The sequence below is a fragment of the Acanthisitta chloris genome, unplaced genomic scaffold (genome assembly GCF_000695815.1).
Source record: "Acanthisitta chloris isolate BGI_N310 unplaced genomic scaffold, ASM69581v1 scaffold5565, whole genome shotgun sequence".
In the NCBI taxonomy this organism is placed as follows: domain Eukaryota; kingdom Metazoa; phylum Chordata; class Aves; order Passeriformes; family Acanthisittidae; genus Acanthisitta; species Acanthisitta chloris.
The window spans coordinates 32,915-48,611 of NW_008672006.1; the positions used below are offsets into that span (position 1 = coordinate 32,915).

Consider the following 15,697-nt stretch of genomic DNA (forward strand, 5'->3'; position numbering starts at 1 on the left):
TTCTTTCTCTGATCCCCCTGGTAGGGGAGTGAGTGAGTGGCTGAGTGGGGCTTGGTGGCTGGCTGGGGTTAAACTATGACACTGTTCAACCATAATAAAAAGTTATGTTTTCATTCAGCATCTTGATCACTGTCACAATTTCACAATCTAGGTCCTGCAAATTTCTTCTTAATAAACTCATTATAAAAATATTCTGCCCCTAAAACACTGCTAAAACAATTTTCATTGTTCAACACTGACCACAATAAATTTGACTTCAGTTTTCCCAGCATGTCTCCGTCACCTTTACAGCAGATGCCAACTGTATCAAAGAAAAAACTCGACCAATTCCTATGTTATTGTGCTAGAATTTTAATAACTAACCTAATTCAGTGTTTCCACTATTTATGATATCACTTTCTACATAAACTATCCTTAGGTTTATTGTACTTTCCTCCTTAGTGAAAAAAACCAACTCCACAACATTCTCACTTGCATAATCTACAGAGCTATTATTTTATATTTCATCAAATGCCATTTTGGTCTTATGCCTATCCATGGTCACATCAAAATGATTGGTTAACAGAAAAGTGGAACTTCTGGCTTTCTCGCTCCTTGTGTTTTCTCCTCTTACATATCTGTTCTTACCATTTGTCTGTGAACATGGAGTCTGACACCAAAAGAACCCACAAACCACAAAACCACACCATGAACAAAGCTGTTCAAGGTCTTCACAACATAGGCTCATTTATGCCAACGTTCACATTCTATCTGTCTTTCAATATATGAGTTACCTAATCTGTTCTCCGGCCTTTAAAACCTCTGGGGCAAGAATTACCATATCTGCACATATTATAATTAGCACAAAAAGGGGTAAAATAGGTCAAAGCTCTCAAATGTTAGTATAGTATATTGCTTTTTATACTGCAATTGTTAGGTTTTATTGAAAATAATTGGAAGTGTAGAACTATGACAGACCTTTATTTTATTATCGTCTTTCATGTGGAAAGGCACCTGCTGCCCAACATCCCTCCTGCATACCCAGCTGAAGAAAGATTTATATCATCTAACAAAGGAGGACAAAATGTAGCCTTCCTTCACAGTGGCATTGACAGTCAAGGCTGGGCAACAACTCTTTTTTGAATGCTGAAGAGCAACAATGCTAAGAGAGTTCATAGACACTTTGAAAGTAACTTGCAAAGAAGTCTTTATCTCCTACTCTAGACAGTTGGTCTAGACTACTTAAAATGTAACAATGGTTTGGGCAGTGAAAGCACCAATCTAGCTAGGACACATGAAGTACTTCTGACTCACTGTTCTCCTTTGGATTACATGCCTAAAATTCAAGCAGCACAAAAACTCTGGTCTCTGTGTCTGGTGCACAAAGAACGTGGCTGCACACCATTTTGTCCCCTCTGTCTGAGACAGAAGTGTGATCATATACTGAGACAGGAGTATAATAATAATGTCCAAAGGGAGGCAACAAAGATGGTGAAGGGCCTTGAGGGAAAGCCATATGAGGAGCAGCTGTGGTCACACAATCTGTCCATCTGGAGAAAAGGAGACTGAGGAGACACCTCATCACTGTATACAACTTCTTCAGAAGAACTGGAGGGGCAGGCACTGATCTCTTCTCTTCTCTTGGACAACCAGTGACAGGACCCAAGGGAATGGCCTGAAGTTGTATCAGGGTAGGTTTAGGTTGGATATTAGAAAAAGGTTCTTCACTCAAAGGATGGTTGGGCACTGGAACAGCTCCCCAGGGAAGTGGTCACAGCCCAAAGCCTGACAGAGTTCAAGAAATGCTTGGACAATGCTCTCAGGCACATGGTGTGATTCCTGGGGATGTTCTGTGCAGGGCCAAGAGCTGGACTCAATCTTGATGGGTCCCTTCCAACTGAATATTCTGTGATTCTGTAATATTTTCATACAGAAGGACTAGAACATACTAGTCTTTACAAGAGGTGATACTATGGGATCTCAGTAATACAATATCATAGTCCCCTAATTGTAGATGACATATGAAAAAGCATATGGACTTACTGACAATTCTTTGATTAATTTTCTTAGTTCCTCGTGCCCATGCTTCTCCACAATACTTTCTGGATCATCTCCATATTTACTGGTTATTTTGCAAGCCTGTGTGGCCTCAGGACAATAGAGTAGAAACGTTGCAAGGTTCTTTAATCCAAATATGGCTGCACAGTGAAGGAGGGTAGGAAATTCTTCCAAATAACTATCTGCACAAAGTTTTCATAAAGAACAGCTTTGCTTTCATAGAACATCTTCATTTAAAAAAGTCCTTTGAATATCTGTGCTATGGAATCACAGACATCAAACTGTCAATACAGAACTGGCATCCAAAGAACAATATTTCCAATTAACACTTTTACAATTCATACGCATATGTCAATAAAGGCACCTTTAGTGTAACTGAGGAATCTTTTTTCCCTGACAGAGAAATTTTAAAGCACTTCAGTCCTATTGAGAAATGAGCTTTTTTGCAAAGGAAAAATAATTCTACAGCCAAGACATGCATTTGCTTAGGTGGGATATTTTTGATTTGAGATATTTCAATGGGACATTTTTACAGGTTTACAGTGCTATGTTTTGATATTAAAACCATTTCTGAAAAAACACATGACTACCAGAGACTTGCAAAAATTTCTTTACCTCTGAAATGAAAAAAAATCAAAGAATTTAAAGATTAATATATTGGCTAACAGTTTTAAGGATTTAGGTGAAATAACATGAGAATAATTTCTATCACTGTCTATTTTTTACATTGGAGGACTTGGACAGTCAGTTTATCATTTCAGCATAGTCCTGGTATTTGAACTATATGAGTGGCCACAAGTTACTTACAACAACCAACAAAGAGTTCAAGCATAAACAATACTTCCCTCTGCCTTCATTCTCTGCTTTCTAAACACTTGCATTTTGTTCTGTACCAATGTGTCTATATATCAGCATGCAGTGCATCCAGCCTGCCCCAGGTACCATCAACTTGGTGCACCCTGAGTGTCTTTACTCCCCATTGTGTGAAGGGAGCTCCCTCTAGCTTGTCTTGAACCTGGCTCCTACCAGGTTCAATTGATAGTCCCTAATTCATCTTATTCCCCATCTCTGTCTGCCCTCTCTGAACTTCTAGTGATTTACACATTCCCAGAATTTCTTTCTTGAGGAGCTCCAGTCTAGTTAACTGGGGCTTACAGAGAACTAACTCCATCACCCCCACTGCTCTCTTGAACTTTTTCCAGCTTTAATGTAACTATTTTGAGATGACAGGAGAAGAGTTGCACATGATACTCGACTCGTGGTTGAGCTATGTAATTTATCCATTGCCATAATTATGTCCTGTTTTGTTCTCTATTCCTTTTCTAATAATTCCTAGTATTTCATTAGCTTTTTGATCTGCTGCCTAGCAACAAGTTGATGTTATCATGGAACTTCGTGGTCTTATTCCTCAGTGCTAATAGCCTGCTCAAACCCTCTCGTTTTGTATGACAACATAGGACTGTTTTTTCCACTTGCATCACTTTGTTTTTACCTACAGTGAATATAATCTGACATTTTACTGCCTAATTACCAAATCTCTCAATTTTCCTCCCCACATTGGCCTTCCTACTTACTGCACTGAATACTTTGTACCAGCAGCAAAAAAAGGCTTTTTCACAGTTGTCTGCCTCCTGGTTTTGGCCAGTTATTCATCCATGCCCAATCAATTACTGACTTAATCAGGTTTGCTGACTCTTAGAAAAAACTGCAAGAAATCTATAAAGCCAGACTTCACATTACAGAAAATTTAATTTATTAAAATTTCTATTAATTTGCTTGGTAGAGATAACACATTAACCTGCTTCTAGTTCTTAATGTCCCCAGAGAAACTGGGTTTTGCCATCATAGTCACACCTTCTATTACTACAAAACTGAAAAATTGGACCGTTAAAAATCCAGCTATTTTACTTTAAAATTTCCTCAGAGCACTTACTGAATGCCAGTTAGTCCTGGTAATTTCTTTGTGTTCAATCTACCCATTTTTGCTATAACTTCATGAATCCTTCAACTCCAGACTGTCTCTTTTCATGTATCTCCAAACTAGGACTATAGTTTAGGAACCTACACAGTTTCTTCCAGCTTTCTTGAGTTTTCTTTTATATCCCAGCCATCAAGTGTGCTACAGGCTAGCCAGCATACTTTCAGCCCATAGTGTGTTGAAAGAAAGTCATAGTAGTTATGGCTCCTTTTGGAAATCTCTTAGCTGCCAGTCTTTAACAAACTTTCTCTTTTTTAAATTCTTCTACGTATTAAAATTTGTCTCAGCAGTGGTGAAATTGTGTCCCTCCCCCGCTTACCCCTTTTTGCTCCTGCAAAGTGGTAATATGAGAGAGGGTAAAACCTCATCCCATTATTAGATATTAGATATGATATTAGATATAAGGATTCAAGGAACAAGAGCAGTTCTTGGAACAGGCATAGCTAAGTACTGGCAAAGTATATTTCACCAATATTGCACTCCAATATTATTTCGACACAAGGTATTTGAGTGGGGTACATTTTAGTCAAAAGTGCCATTAACAAGCCTAAACTGACTTTTAAAAACTTGAGTGTTGCCTGACTTATTCCATTAGGCAAAGAAAAAAATCTAACCAAGAAATTGCAAATACAGAGCACTCATGTAAATCAAGTCACTTGTTTTAGAAACATTGGCAGGTTCAGCTTCCATCAACAAGGGTATGTGTTGTAGCTTATATTCCTTTGTATTTGCAATGTGCTTTAAAATCCTTTGAGCTACAATATGCAATCTTAAAACTGTAGAGCAGCTAAAGTTTTTGACATAAGTAGGTATCACACAACTTCTTTACTCCATATTGTTCAACATTTTAGCTAAAGTTTCACAAACTGTGCTTAATTCTATAAATTGAAGAACTATAAATTTTACCCCAGAGTATAGGCATTTGACTTCTTACTTTTGTCTGTACTTTTCTAACTGCAGGGAAAAACTAATCCCCCACCACAGACTAAGGCAAATATATACCAAACTAAGGAGCAGTGAAAATGTATACAAGTAATTCTAAGGCTGGGACAATAGCATCAAAGCTAAGTGTACTTTTACACATTACACAGGATTCTCTAAAAAAATCCCAAACAACTGCCCAAGACCAAGCTAATATTTTTAAAACTTCCAGAAATCATTATCAAATTGCTTTTCTTAATACTCATGGGTTTTGCTGTTTATCTTTTCTAGATATCCATCAATGTAATAGGTGTTGAGCAGTAATTTTAAGGAAGAGTACATTACATGTACTCCAATCAATAGTCTGTACCCTATCAGCAGACTGTGCTGGAGCAGAGCTAATTTTCTTCACAGTGGGTAGTATGGGGCTATGTTTAGGATTTGTGCAGGACACAGTGTTGATAATATGGAGATGTGTTTGGTATTGTTGAGCAGAGCTCGCACAGAGCCAAGGCCTTTTCAGCTTCTTGTACTGCCACACTGGCAAGGAAGTTGGGGATGCATGGGAGGATGAGAAAAGATACAGCTGGGACAGGTGACCTAAACTGACCAAAGGGATATTCCGTACCATATGACATCATGCTCAGTATGTAGAAAGTGGGGGGAAAAAGAAAGAAGTGGGGGACATCTGGAGTGATGGCATTTGCCTTCCCAAGGAACCATTACACGTGATGGGCCCTGCTCTCCTGGAGATGGCTGAACACCTCCTGCCCATGGGAAGCAGTGAATTAATTTCTTGTTTTGCTTTGCTTTTGCATGTGGCTTTTGGTTTCCCTATTAAACTGCCTTTATCTCCACTCATGAGATTTCTAGCTTTTACCCTTCTGATTCTCTGCCCTATCCCACTGGTGGAGGAGTGAGCAAGCAGCTCGTGGAACTTGGCTGCTGGTTGGGGCTAAACTGTGACACAGACACCAGAAGGTCAAACATTGTCAGTAAAAAGAGCCTTAAGAAAGTATGAATAATATGCTCCAAAACAATTCCCATTCATACTAATGAAACCTGAAATAACTGGTTACAAATCTAAAAGGGCAATCAATTCTATATTACCAAGGGACTGGATGGTATGATTTCTTCACCAAGAGTAGGTGGCATTCAGAAGCCTGCTCTAGGCTTACATCTACATTCTTAAAGTAACACGGAACAGAGGTATTCCAAAATCCCTTTAGCTCCTTTGTGCTTGACCTGGGTTTTTTTCTGGTCACCACTCAACTCCTTCCTAGCTAGGTTTGATATTCAAGCAGTACTGCTATGCTTACATACTTTGAAGGTAACAAGAGGCTACACCATTAACAAATGAAATACCTCAGCCAGACATGGAGGATGATAAAAATCAATAAATCAATTTTGTAAAACAAATGTTTTTTATATTGCTCCTTGTAGTAAGCAGAACAAAAAAAAAGGCTGTTGTCAGGTAAGAAGACTTTAAAAGCAATACTGGCAGTGTAGTGAGAACTTTTACATAAGACTCAAAAAAAGACCTAAGTGGTTCAAATGTACAGCTTTAGTTTCTTCTGCCCACAAAACTGAACTCTGGTGTTATCAAGTTGTGACACAAAGCAAAACCTTGTGAGGACCATCAGATGACCATACCGAGTTCCACTAATTTAAGACAGATTTTGACACTTTGATTTGCAAAGCCTCTGCAGGCATGCACCTGGCAACACCCTGCACATACAAAAAGTAGGATGCAATCTTCAAGGGCCAAACGTTCCAAGTCTTCCTGATAGAAAACTCTGAACTATTGAACTACTTCAGGCCATCCTTGTATGATTGCTGTGTGGATAAATGCTATCCCAACAGTAGAGATGGCTCAGAAATTTTGCCCTTAAATACACACTTAAGAAATATAGTAAGGTTGATGACCTCAAAAGAGATGATTGCAGCCTACTGGGCTTTCTCTTTCGCCCTCATTCTGAAAAGAGACAGCACTAAATGTTAGAAACCCTCCCAAGTCACCTGAAGAAGGTGAAGAAGTTATCTAACACCTCCAGGCTCTACAGCAAAAATCAATTATGACTACAGGCACCATTGTCAAAATAACTGGGTAAGAAAAGCCCACTACAAGATCTATTTGTGTTTGTTTGTTGTTTATCATTTTAAAATGGTAATTGGTCACTTAATTACCCATTCACAAAATTCAGTGAGCTCTTAAGACAAATTAGATGTTCCACTGTAGAGAAGATTCCATCATACTGTGTTTAATTCCTTTAACTGAATTTTTGTATTTTACATAGTAGGAAGAGGCTATAATTATTTGAAAGCCCACATGCTTCAGGCAGAAGACACTGTTCTTGAACTTGCAAGTTTGTCACACTGAATTGGTGAAAATTGCTGGAACTTTTATCAGCAGTGAAACTGGAACAACTGCTACATTTCAAAGAATATACAGAACTGAGCAAAAGTAGTAGTTATTAGTTATTCTAGACAAACTAAACTTGAAGTGGCATTTTTAATCTCCAGTTAAAATGCCAGGGACACCCCTTACACATTCTGATATCTATCTAGCCTTGTGTGTTCAAAAGAAAATGAACAAACAAACAAACAAACCTCAATAACACCTTCTTAGCCTCTGCTGTGAAGTTCTGGAGGAGACTTTCAGATGGAACCCACTTCAGAGTGTCTTGTACATCAAAGCCAAATAAACATTCCATAGTCTACTTTCAACAAGCACTCCGGGTCATCCTGCCTACAAAGCTTCTCTACTTTTATATATGAGCTGAGTCAGGAACTCTTCCTTATTTCTTTTATTCAGCCAGAAATCTAGGGGTGGAATGCCTTAAAAATGCATAGCTCTTACTTCATGCTCAGACAACCAGACTTACATAAGATAAGATAATGCTTCATAATCTGAGAAGGAGCAAGTTCTTGAACTAAGAAGAGCACACAATTTCAAGAACTTGCAGCAAATATTTTAAAGCCATGCACAATTGCATAGTTTAACCACATCAGGCTAGCTCAGCTTATACAAGGTGTTGAAACAGAAGTTAGACTGGTATCCCAAAGGGAACAGATTAAATTAGAGCTAAATGTCTCATACTTTAACAGGCCTTCCTTCTAATGAGCAGCCTATCCATTTCTATGATTTCCAAGTCAACTGCAATACATTTATTATACAGAGTTATCAGTATAATTTGCTTTAAGATTTTCACCTAATTTTTCTTTTCCTCTTATTCCTAGCATCTAAAATCTGAAGGTTCAAGCAATGATTTAACAAGATACCTTGTTAATTAAACCATAATGAGTAGCTTTGTTTTGCTACCCTACAAAGGCACAAAAAGAAAATCAAGACTAGTTCTTAAAAAAATAAATAAATGCTATGTTAGTGTCTTTTATATCACATACAGGACAGCCAGTTCCAGTACTTATGTGAAGACAACAGTGAAATGGATCTAGCAATAGGACCCCTCTACACTACCCAGCTCAACACCAACATAAAAGTGACCTCCACAAGAAGGAATTCAGTTTAGAGACTTTTACTCTACTGCCTATTCCTGCTTCAGAGCACTCACAGACTGTGTTTGGACATTTTGATGTGCCCTATGTAGGTATCTATAGGTTCTTGAAATCTTCCCAAGAAATCTCACCAACACTACAAACCTAAAGTTCAGCTGAAGCTTCACCAAAGTCAACAGAAACAGAATCATATTTAAAGTTAAGCATACTCAAGGGAACACTGAGCCAGTCAGGAGTTTGAAAAAGACCACATTTTATCCAAATAATTAGAACATGGCAGAAAAGACAAAAAAAGCACTACTTTCCCCTTGTGTCCTTGCAGCCACTCAGGATCAAGCTACTGAGTTTGTAGCCAATTCTTCCCATGCTCTCTGAAGCACAGCCAGCTGCTCTCTGCTCTGCTCTTTAAGCTTGGTCCTCTACACTACTTGGATGCACCAGAGCACATCACCAGCAACTTGGCCCAGCTCAGTACCACCTCCACAGGTGTAGGCACTACCTCCCTCACCCCTTTTTCAGAGCAACAGAACAGCTGTGAACACAGAAGCCCCAAGTACTGAACACCACACCTGGGCTTCCAAATACAGCCTTGAAAAAGGAGAAGGCCAAGCACATACTTTGCTACTTTGTGAATGAGATGATCTGCATTCTTTAATAACAGATAATCAAGCCCTGAAAATGTGTGCCACTGAAACACAGCATACACAGCCAGTAAATGAACATATTTCAGACTGCCTTTAGCAGTATTAACAAGGTTGCATTTGTATAAAGAGGAAGTTCTTCAGTAGTTCTTACATATCAGACACTTCTTTATATGCCATTCCATATCTAGATTACTTCTGCCAAAGAGAATGGGCTAGGCTTAAAAATCACTCAGGCATATCTGACAATTTTACCCAGCGCTATAATATAGAAAGCTTTCATACCTAGAGGAAAAGAAGGAAACATTTAAAAATAATAGCTGCTGACGTGGCTGAGAATATATTACATACAGTTTCAAAGGAAGAATCTCTGGGGATCAGGTAAAGGTGCATACCCAGCATCAATGCATAAGACATAAAGCTATTTTACAAGTTTCCATACAGAAGGCTGCAGTTTATTTCCATTCTTCTTTTCCAACATAGTCTGTAAGTGAAATCCTGCTTGATGACTATGATAAAAACATCCTTTAAGATACCAAGTGTCTCAGAATCATAGGAGTATTATTCAACCAAAGTTTGTCATAAAGACTTCCTCAATCTCTCTAGATATTTTAAGTCACTCAAACTAACATGAACTTGTCAATTTCAGTAACAAGGATCTGACCTTAGTTTCAATTTTATTTTTTTTTAAACCTAATAAATCTGTACCAGGAAACCCCAACACTAAATAATTGAATCAATAACTCCATTTTGTAGAAAGCCTGAGAGAAAAATCAATATGACATGTAAATCCAGCAGAATTCTGAAATGAGAAGTTGATGAAAAGTAAAAAGCGAAGTATGAAAAAGTTGAATTATGAATTAAAAGTTTAATTATTAATTATAAAAACCTTAAAATCCATCTGTACAGTGAGTTACTGTAAGAACATAAACTCCCTAAGAGAGTTTCTTTAATGCAGAATTATACGAAAGTGAGAGAACAAAACTCATGGCCTTTAGCCAAACTTCACCCTCCTGTATTCTGACAGCAAGTTCATTCAGCATTATGACTCAATTAGGATTCCAATTCTTCCTACTTTACTTTAAATGTTCAGGTTTTCTCTTTCAAAGCTTAAGCAAGGAGACTTATTTAATTTTATTTACTCTATTTATGTTATTACATTTTAAATATCTATTTGGTTGCTTAAAATGTTTTGCTGATGTTGGTAAATGCTTTGGAAATTCAGACAAATTTGGAACACAGAAAATGAAAATCTGTCAGATGTCACAAAGAATTTTTTCCAAACCCATGATTTGTAAAATCTTAGATTATGTTAAATCTAAACTTTAGCTAGTGCGAATATTGAATTTCTCTCTAGAAACAGATTTATAAGTGCAGTGGTACCATACTTTGTTAGTCTCTCACTAAGATACATGAGCTGAACTGACCATCAATAAAAGGAATGCATAGCTCTAGGCCTATTTGTTGGGTTTTCTCTATCTGTTTGGCTTTCTTGGGGGACAAAGTGGAGCATCTCAAAGAAGCTGGAAAGCTTGGCAAGACAATATACAATACAATGAAAGCATTTTACTGAAGCACTGTGTCTTTGGTATGCACTACTGTAGCCATTTGCTCTCATCACAGAATTTTAGTAGGAGATACTTCTCAGATCACAAGCACTTGTGAAAATCTTGAACTTCTCTTTGAACTACAAAGTGATATTCCTTTGATCACTAACTGCTGTACGCTCTGCTATTTTATATCAATTTTGTTTTCTATTGTGTTTGATTGTTACCTTGCATAGATAAACAACTGTTGCCCCAAGATACTTTTGCAAAGAAGCTGACAGTCTCAAAGGTTTTAATTATCCTGGTTAAATAGAAGTTACTACTATTCCTGCTACTTGATGGGAATTCTAATTAGTATCAAGTCTCTTTTGTTTTTCCTTTTGTGCACATATTTGAAAGATTAAGTTTAATTATGTTCTGGAAATTGCAGATGGATCATAGCTACATTAAATCAGGTTTACACGAGAGCTTATTTAAAAAGTTTGTAGAAATATTTTAGCTACCTAGCTAGTTAATGTACCTCACTGAGACCCAGCAGGTACCTTTAAAAATGGCATGTCTTCCAACACATAGGTACACTTACACAAGAATTACCACTATTATACTTTACCACAGAGCAGCCATGATATTGTGTGTACTGTAGAACTTATCCAACTATAAACATTTTCTCAGCATTAACTTTTCAGTTACCAAAACTCTAAAATAACAGCAGATAAACAGTGTCACCTGATTTAAACCCTTGCTTATTATCCAGATGAGTAAAGGTGAGGAAATTGTTAAATATACCTGTTAGCCATAACACTACAGCTGTATCTCCCAGTGTGCACAACTGCTCTACACAGAATTATTTCTGCATTTGAATATGATTTGAATTGCATGGGTTTTACTAAATATTAGCCATGCTGGTTAAATGAAAGGTCAAACTCCTGAATAACACAAATAACTCTGCAGCAGAAATACCATGTGTGTTGTAGGTATTAAGCTTACCATGTTAACTATAATTTTTTTAATCATTGTGACACACTTCTTATGCACAAAAGTTTAAATGAAACCTGTTAGAAGTACTCTGATATACTTCAAAATAGAGGCTAAAGAATGATGAATAGCATTAAGAATTTAACAACATATTTGTTCTTAGAGTTGCACTATTTTTCTTGTGCAACAGCTTGTTTTCCTAGAACAGAAGTAACTTGTACTTGGAAGGAATCTACCCCCATCCTTAACAGAACACTAATAATGCAATACATCATTTTTTATTAATCCTTTTGTTATGAGTGGAATGCCTTAGGTGGTGGTTAAGGCACATTTGTTACAGGAAAATGAGACTGTCTGCACTGGAAACATAGACTATTATTTTTGCTCTGGCTTTGCAATTACAATATAGACATCATGACAAGTCTGCCTGGGCAACCCACCATACAACAAATGATACTTGAGATTCCATTCTTTCTTAATATATGCTTTCTTTTCTTGTTATTTCTTATGTGCCACTTGCAAAGAACTGGCTGTAGAGCACTGCAGTCTGCTGTGCTGATTAGAAACCCAGCTAAAAACCTGATTTTTTCTAATTATGTGCAAAGAATCTGCATGACAACCAGCAAATCACATGAATGATAATTCGGCAGCTGTAAATGGACTCTATATGAATAGCAACCTACTGTGTCCCATACAAGCTATGCCAGAAAAATCCTGTTTGCTGGCAAATGAAGAATAACCCTCCAAATACAATGTGGTTTAAGAATACTTGCTTCTATTGGGTTTAGAACATATGGAAAAAATCGCTTTAAATGGAGAGGGACGTCGCTGATATTTGTTCTTATTTTCATCCTTTGTAATGCAGTGTGTTGTTCATTGGGCATATACAGCACAAAGGATGTTTATCCAATTTTCTAAACAAAAACAAGAAAAGAGAAAATTTGTTTTCTCTTACCTGGCTTGATACAACTAGACATCTCAGAGACACGCCTCTTAATCCTGAGCCTATTACTGAACCATTACTAATTGCTGTGTAATCAAAAGATTGGGTATTATCTCTTACTTCATATAGGCATTTATATTCTATTTTGCTTTAATTAAAAATTGAAAAGTCATCTCACCTGACAAGTGAAAGCTATTGGGTCAGCCACTTTCTTTAAAATGGGCTCAATCTCCTCTAGTGCAGTACAGTACTCGATCTGTGTCTTAATGACTCTCCCACAGTAGACATTTATATATACAGGACCAGCAGGAAAATCTTATAAAATACAAATGAGAAAAGTAGCTGGAAACAGTTTACAGTCCCAGACCAGAGATCTCGGGAAATGAGCAAAAGAACAGGAAAATATCACAGAAAAAACATAGAGCTGCTGAACTGGATTTGCATTTCAAGGATTATTCAGTATAGTCAGTTTTTTATTCAGGTCTTTCAGTCTAACATTACAAAGCTGATAAAAGAAAATACATATCTGTAAATCTGGACAAAGCAAAGCTATTGTATTGCTTCACATTAGAAAGGAGACGAAAACAGAATGCTCAAAATTTCCAACTTGCTTTTGGTAGACTGATGACCTATAATCAGCTCCCTTATTCCTACATATTAAGGAAAAGTTCCTTTATTTACAAATACTGGAATTGCTATTCATCTTTTGAAACATTCTTCTTAATTGCAGTCAAGGTTCTCAAAATTGGATTTGATCTAGACTGCAGAAACTGCAGTATAATTACTTCTTTTCCAGTTGTTTACCTTGTAAAAGCAAAGGAGAGAAGTATTTGTAGTCTGTTACTTAAGCATGACTTGCTTTGTGCATGCAGCATAAGCTACTTTATGAGCAGTTTCCCAGCTCATTAGTATTCACTGTTCCAGGCATCCTGCTGCACCATACTAGCACAGTTTTCTTAAAATACTAACTCTGTCCACAAAAGAGTGATAAAAGGGGCAATCCTGAAAATGGAGAAGGGTAATAGGGCCAGAGAAAGTAAACTAATGGAACATGATGTTAAATCACTTAAAGAAAAACTGCACAAATGCTTTTTTTTAAAAAAAAAAACCAAAACAACAAAACACAGTATTTTTCTTGTAACACCAGATCAGCTGGACCTAAAAAAGGATAATTCCAAATTTACAACTTTTCTAGATTTTGAAACAGAGAGAATCATTAAAGACAAACAAGATATGAAACAAAATTAAACTTGGGCTACAGTTCTCTGCCAAATTTTTCATATTTCATTCACGTGTTCATATTTTATCCAATACAGAAAACTTCTTTTGATTAACAATGTTCTCACAAAATAATTTTGAAAGAATCTTTAAGACCTGTGAATGAGGATTTCAGCTTTTGTTCTCTGAACTCCAATTACAGATGAAAGTTTCCTGTTGGCTATGTACTTTATAGTCACATTTCTAAAAATAAACTCTCTGCAGCATCACAGTGATAAAGTACTCTCAGGCCATATGTGGTCATCATCTCAGGACAGTGTTCAGGATGAAAATCACAGAATCATTTAGGTTGGAAAAGACCTCTAAGATCATCAAGTCCAACCTTTGACTGATCACCACCTTTTCAACTAGACCATAGCACTAAGTGCCACATCCCTCTATTTCTTGAACACCTCTAGGGATGGTGACTCCACCACCTCCCTGGGCAGCCCATTCCAATGTTTAACAACCCCTTTTGTGAATAAATTCCTTCTGATGTCCAACCTGAACTTTCCCTGGTGCAGACTGAGGCTATGTACTCTTGTCCTGTTGCTAGTTGCCTAGGAGAAGAAACCAACCCCCACTTGGGTACAACCTTCTTTCAGGTAGCTGTAGAGAGTAATAAGATTTCCCCTGAGCCTCCTTTTCTTCAGGCTTAACACTCCCAGCTCGCTCAGCTGGTCCTCATAGGACTTAGTCTCTAGGCTCTTCATCAGCTCTGTTGCCCTTCTCTGGACACACTACAGCATCTCAATGCCCTTCTTGAACTGAGGGGTCCAGAACTGGACACACTACTTAGGGTGCAGCCCCCCCAGTGCTGAGTCCCAGAAGTCATCAGGTCACAGAATTACCCAGATGTAGCTCCAAGAAACCACTGTGGAAAATTGTGGCTGCATGTATGTATTTCCTCCTATCTAACGTTTTATTGCAATCATTTTAGAATAAAAGATCAGTTCCTTTGAGAATCCACAGCATGCAGTGCAACAGCAAACTACACACTGGATACATAGGTGAAAAATTTTTAAATTCTTAACTCACATCAAGAGGGTGGGCATAGGTGTGGCCTTTAAATAGCCCCCAGTATTTTAAGAGAAACTGTTGAGAAGCAGTTGAAACTGCTAGAACTAGTTATGGATGGAACAGTGGAAAAAAACATAGCTAGAAACCAGCAAAGCTGAGTGATACAGAGGAATGACATGGACATGAACAAAGGAAAAATTATTTCCTGCATCAATAAGAATTATGGAGAGGAGTATAACCAAATGTACTGCATTAAATATGCAGTGAAACATTTTAGTATTAGAGTAATAAGCAAAGAATATTAGCTTTGCATTGTATGGCAGTAATTTTGAAGGATGTTAATCTGTGACTAATCAATGACATTTTAAGACTGCCACCTGCCATTTAACCACAAAAACCCAATATAATGTAACCTAGTTTCTCATAAATCACAAGGCCTTGCTTCTCTGCATTATTAATAAAGGTTCTGTGTGCCAAACCCATGTACAGAAAACACCTACAAAATAGGGGAAAGTGAAACTACTTATCAGAAAAAGTGAAGGGAGTAAAAAATTTTCTGTTTACTTAGAAGTAATGAATATCCTTCTTACCTAAGGCTTTCACATACTTGATCCTCTCATTCCAAGAGACTGACTGAGTCCTAATTCATTGATTGTCTGCTATGAATTCAATTTCTAGTTTCATCATCTATTTTATCTTTCAACAGAATGAATATTTCACCAGGGTTCTATAAAATGAAAATGTGTTCCCATTAGTCCTTCAGAAAATTATACTGAAAGTGTGAAATTATATCAAAAGTTTACTGAAAGAACTTTCCCTTACCAACAGCTTCACGCAAAAAAATCAGTCATACTACCAAAAC

At 37.2% G+C, this 15,697-nt stretch overlaps 1 protein-coding gene across 1 annotated transcript in view; it reads right to left on the reverse strand.

The window, feature by feature from the left end:
- Positions 1–2,022: 2,022 nt before the first annotated feature.
- Positions 2,023–15,697, reverse strand: part of LOC103801893 (B-cell scaffold protein with ankyrin repeats-like) — a gene marked incomplete at both ends in the record, with an annotated part of 35,740 nt that continues 22,065 nt past the window's right edge. The window contains 5 exon segments of the mRNA XM_009074329.1: positions 2,023–2,215; positions 2,653–2,654; positions 12,737–12,873; positions 15,426–15,511; positions 15,513–15,562. Of these exon segments, the coding sequence (XP_009072577.1) occupies positions 2,023–2,215; positions 2,653–2,654; positions 12,737–12,873; positions 15,426–15,511; positions 15,513–15,562 (468 nt within the window).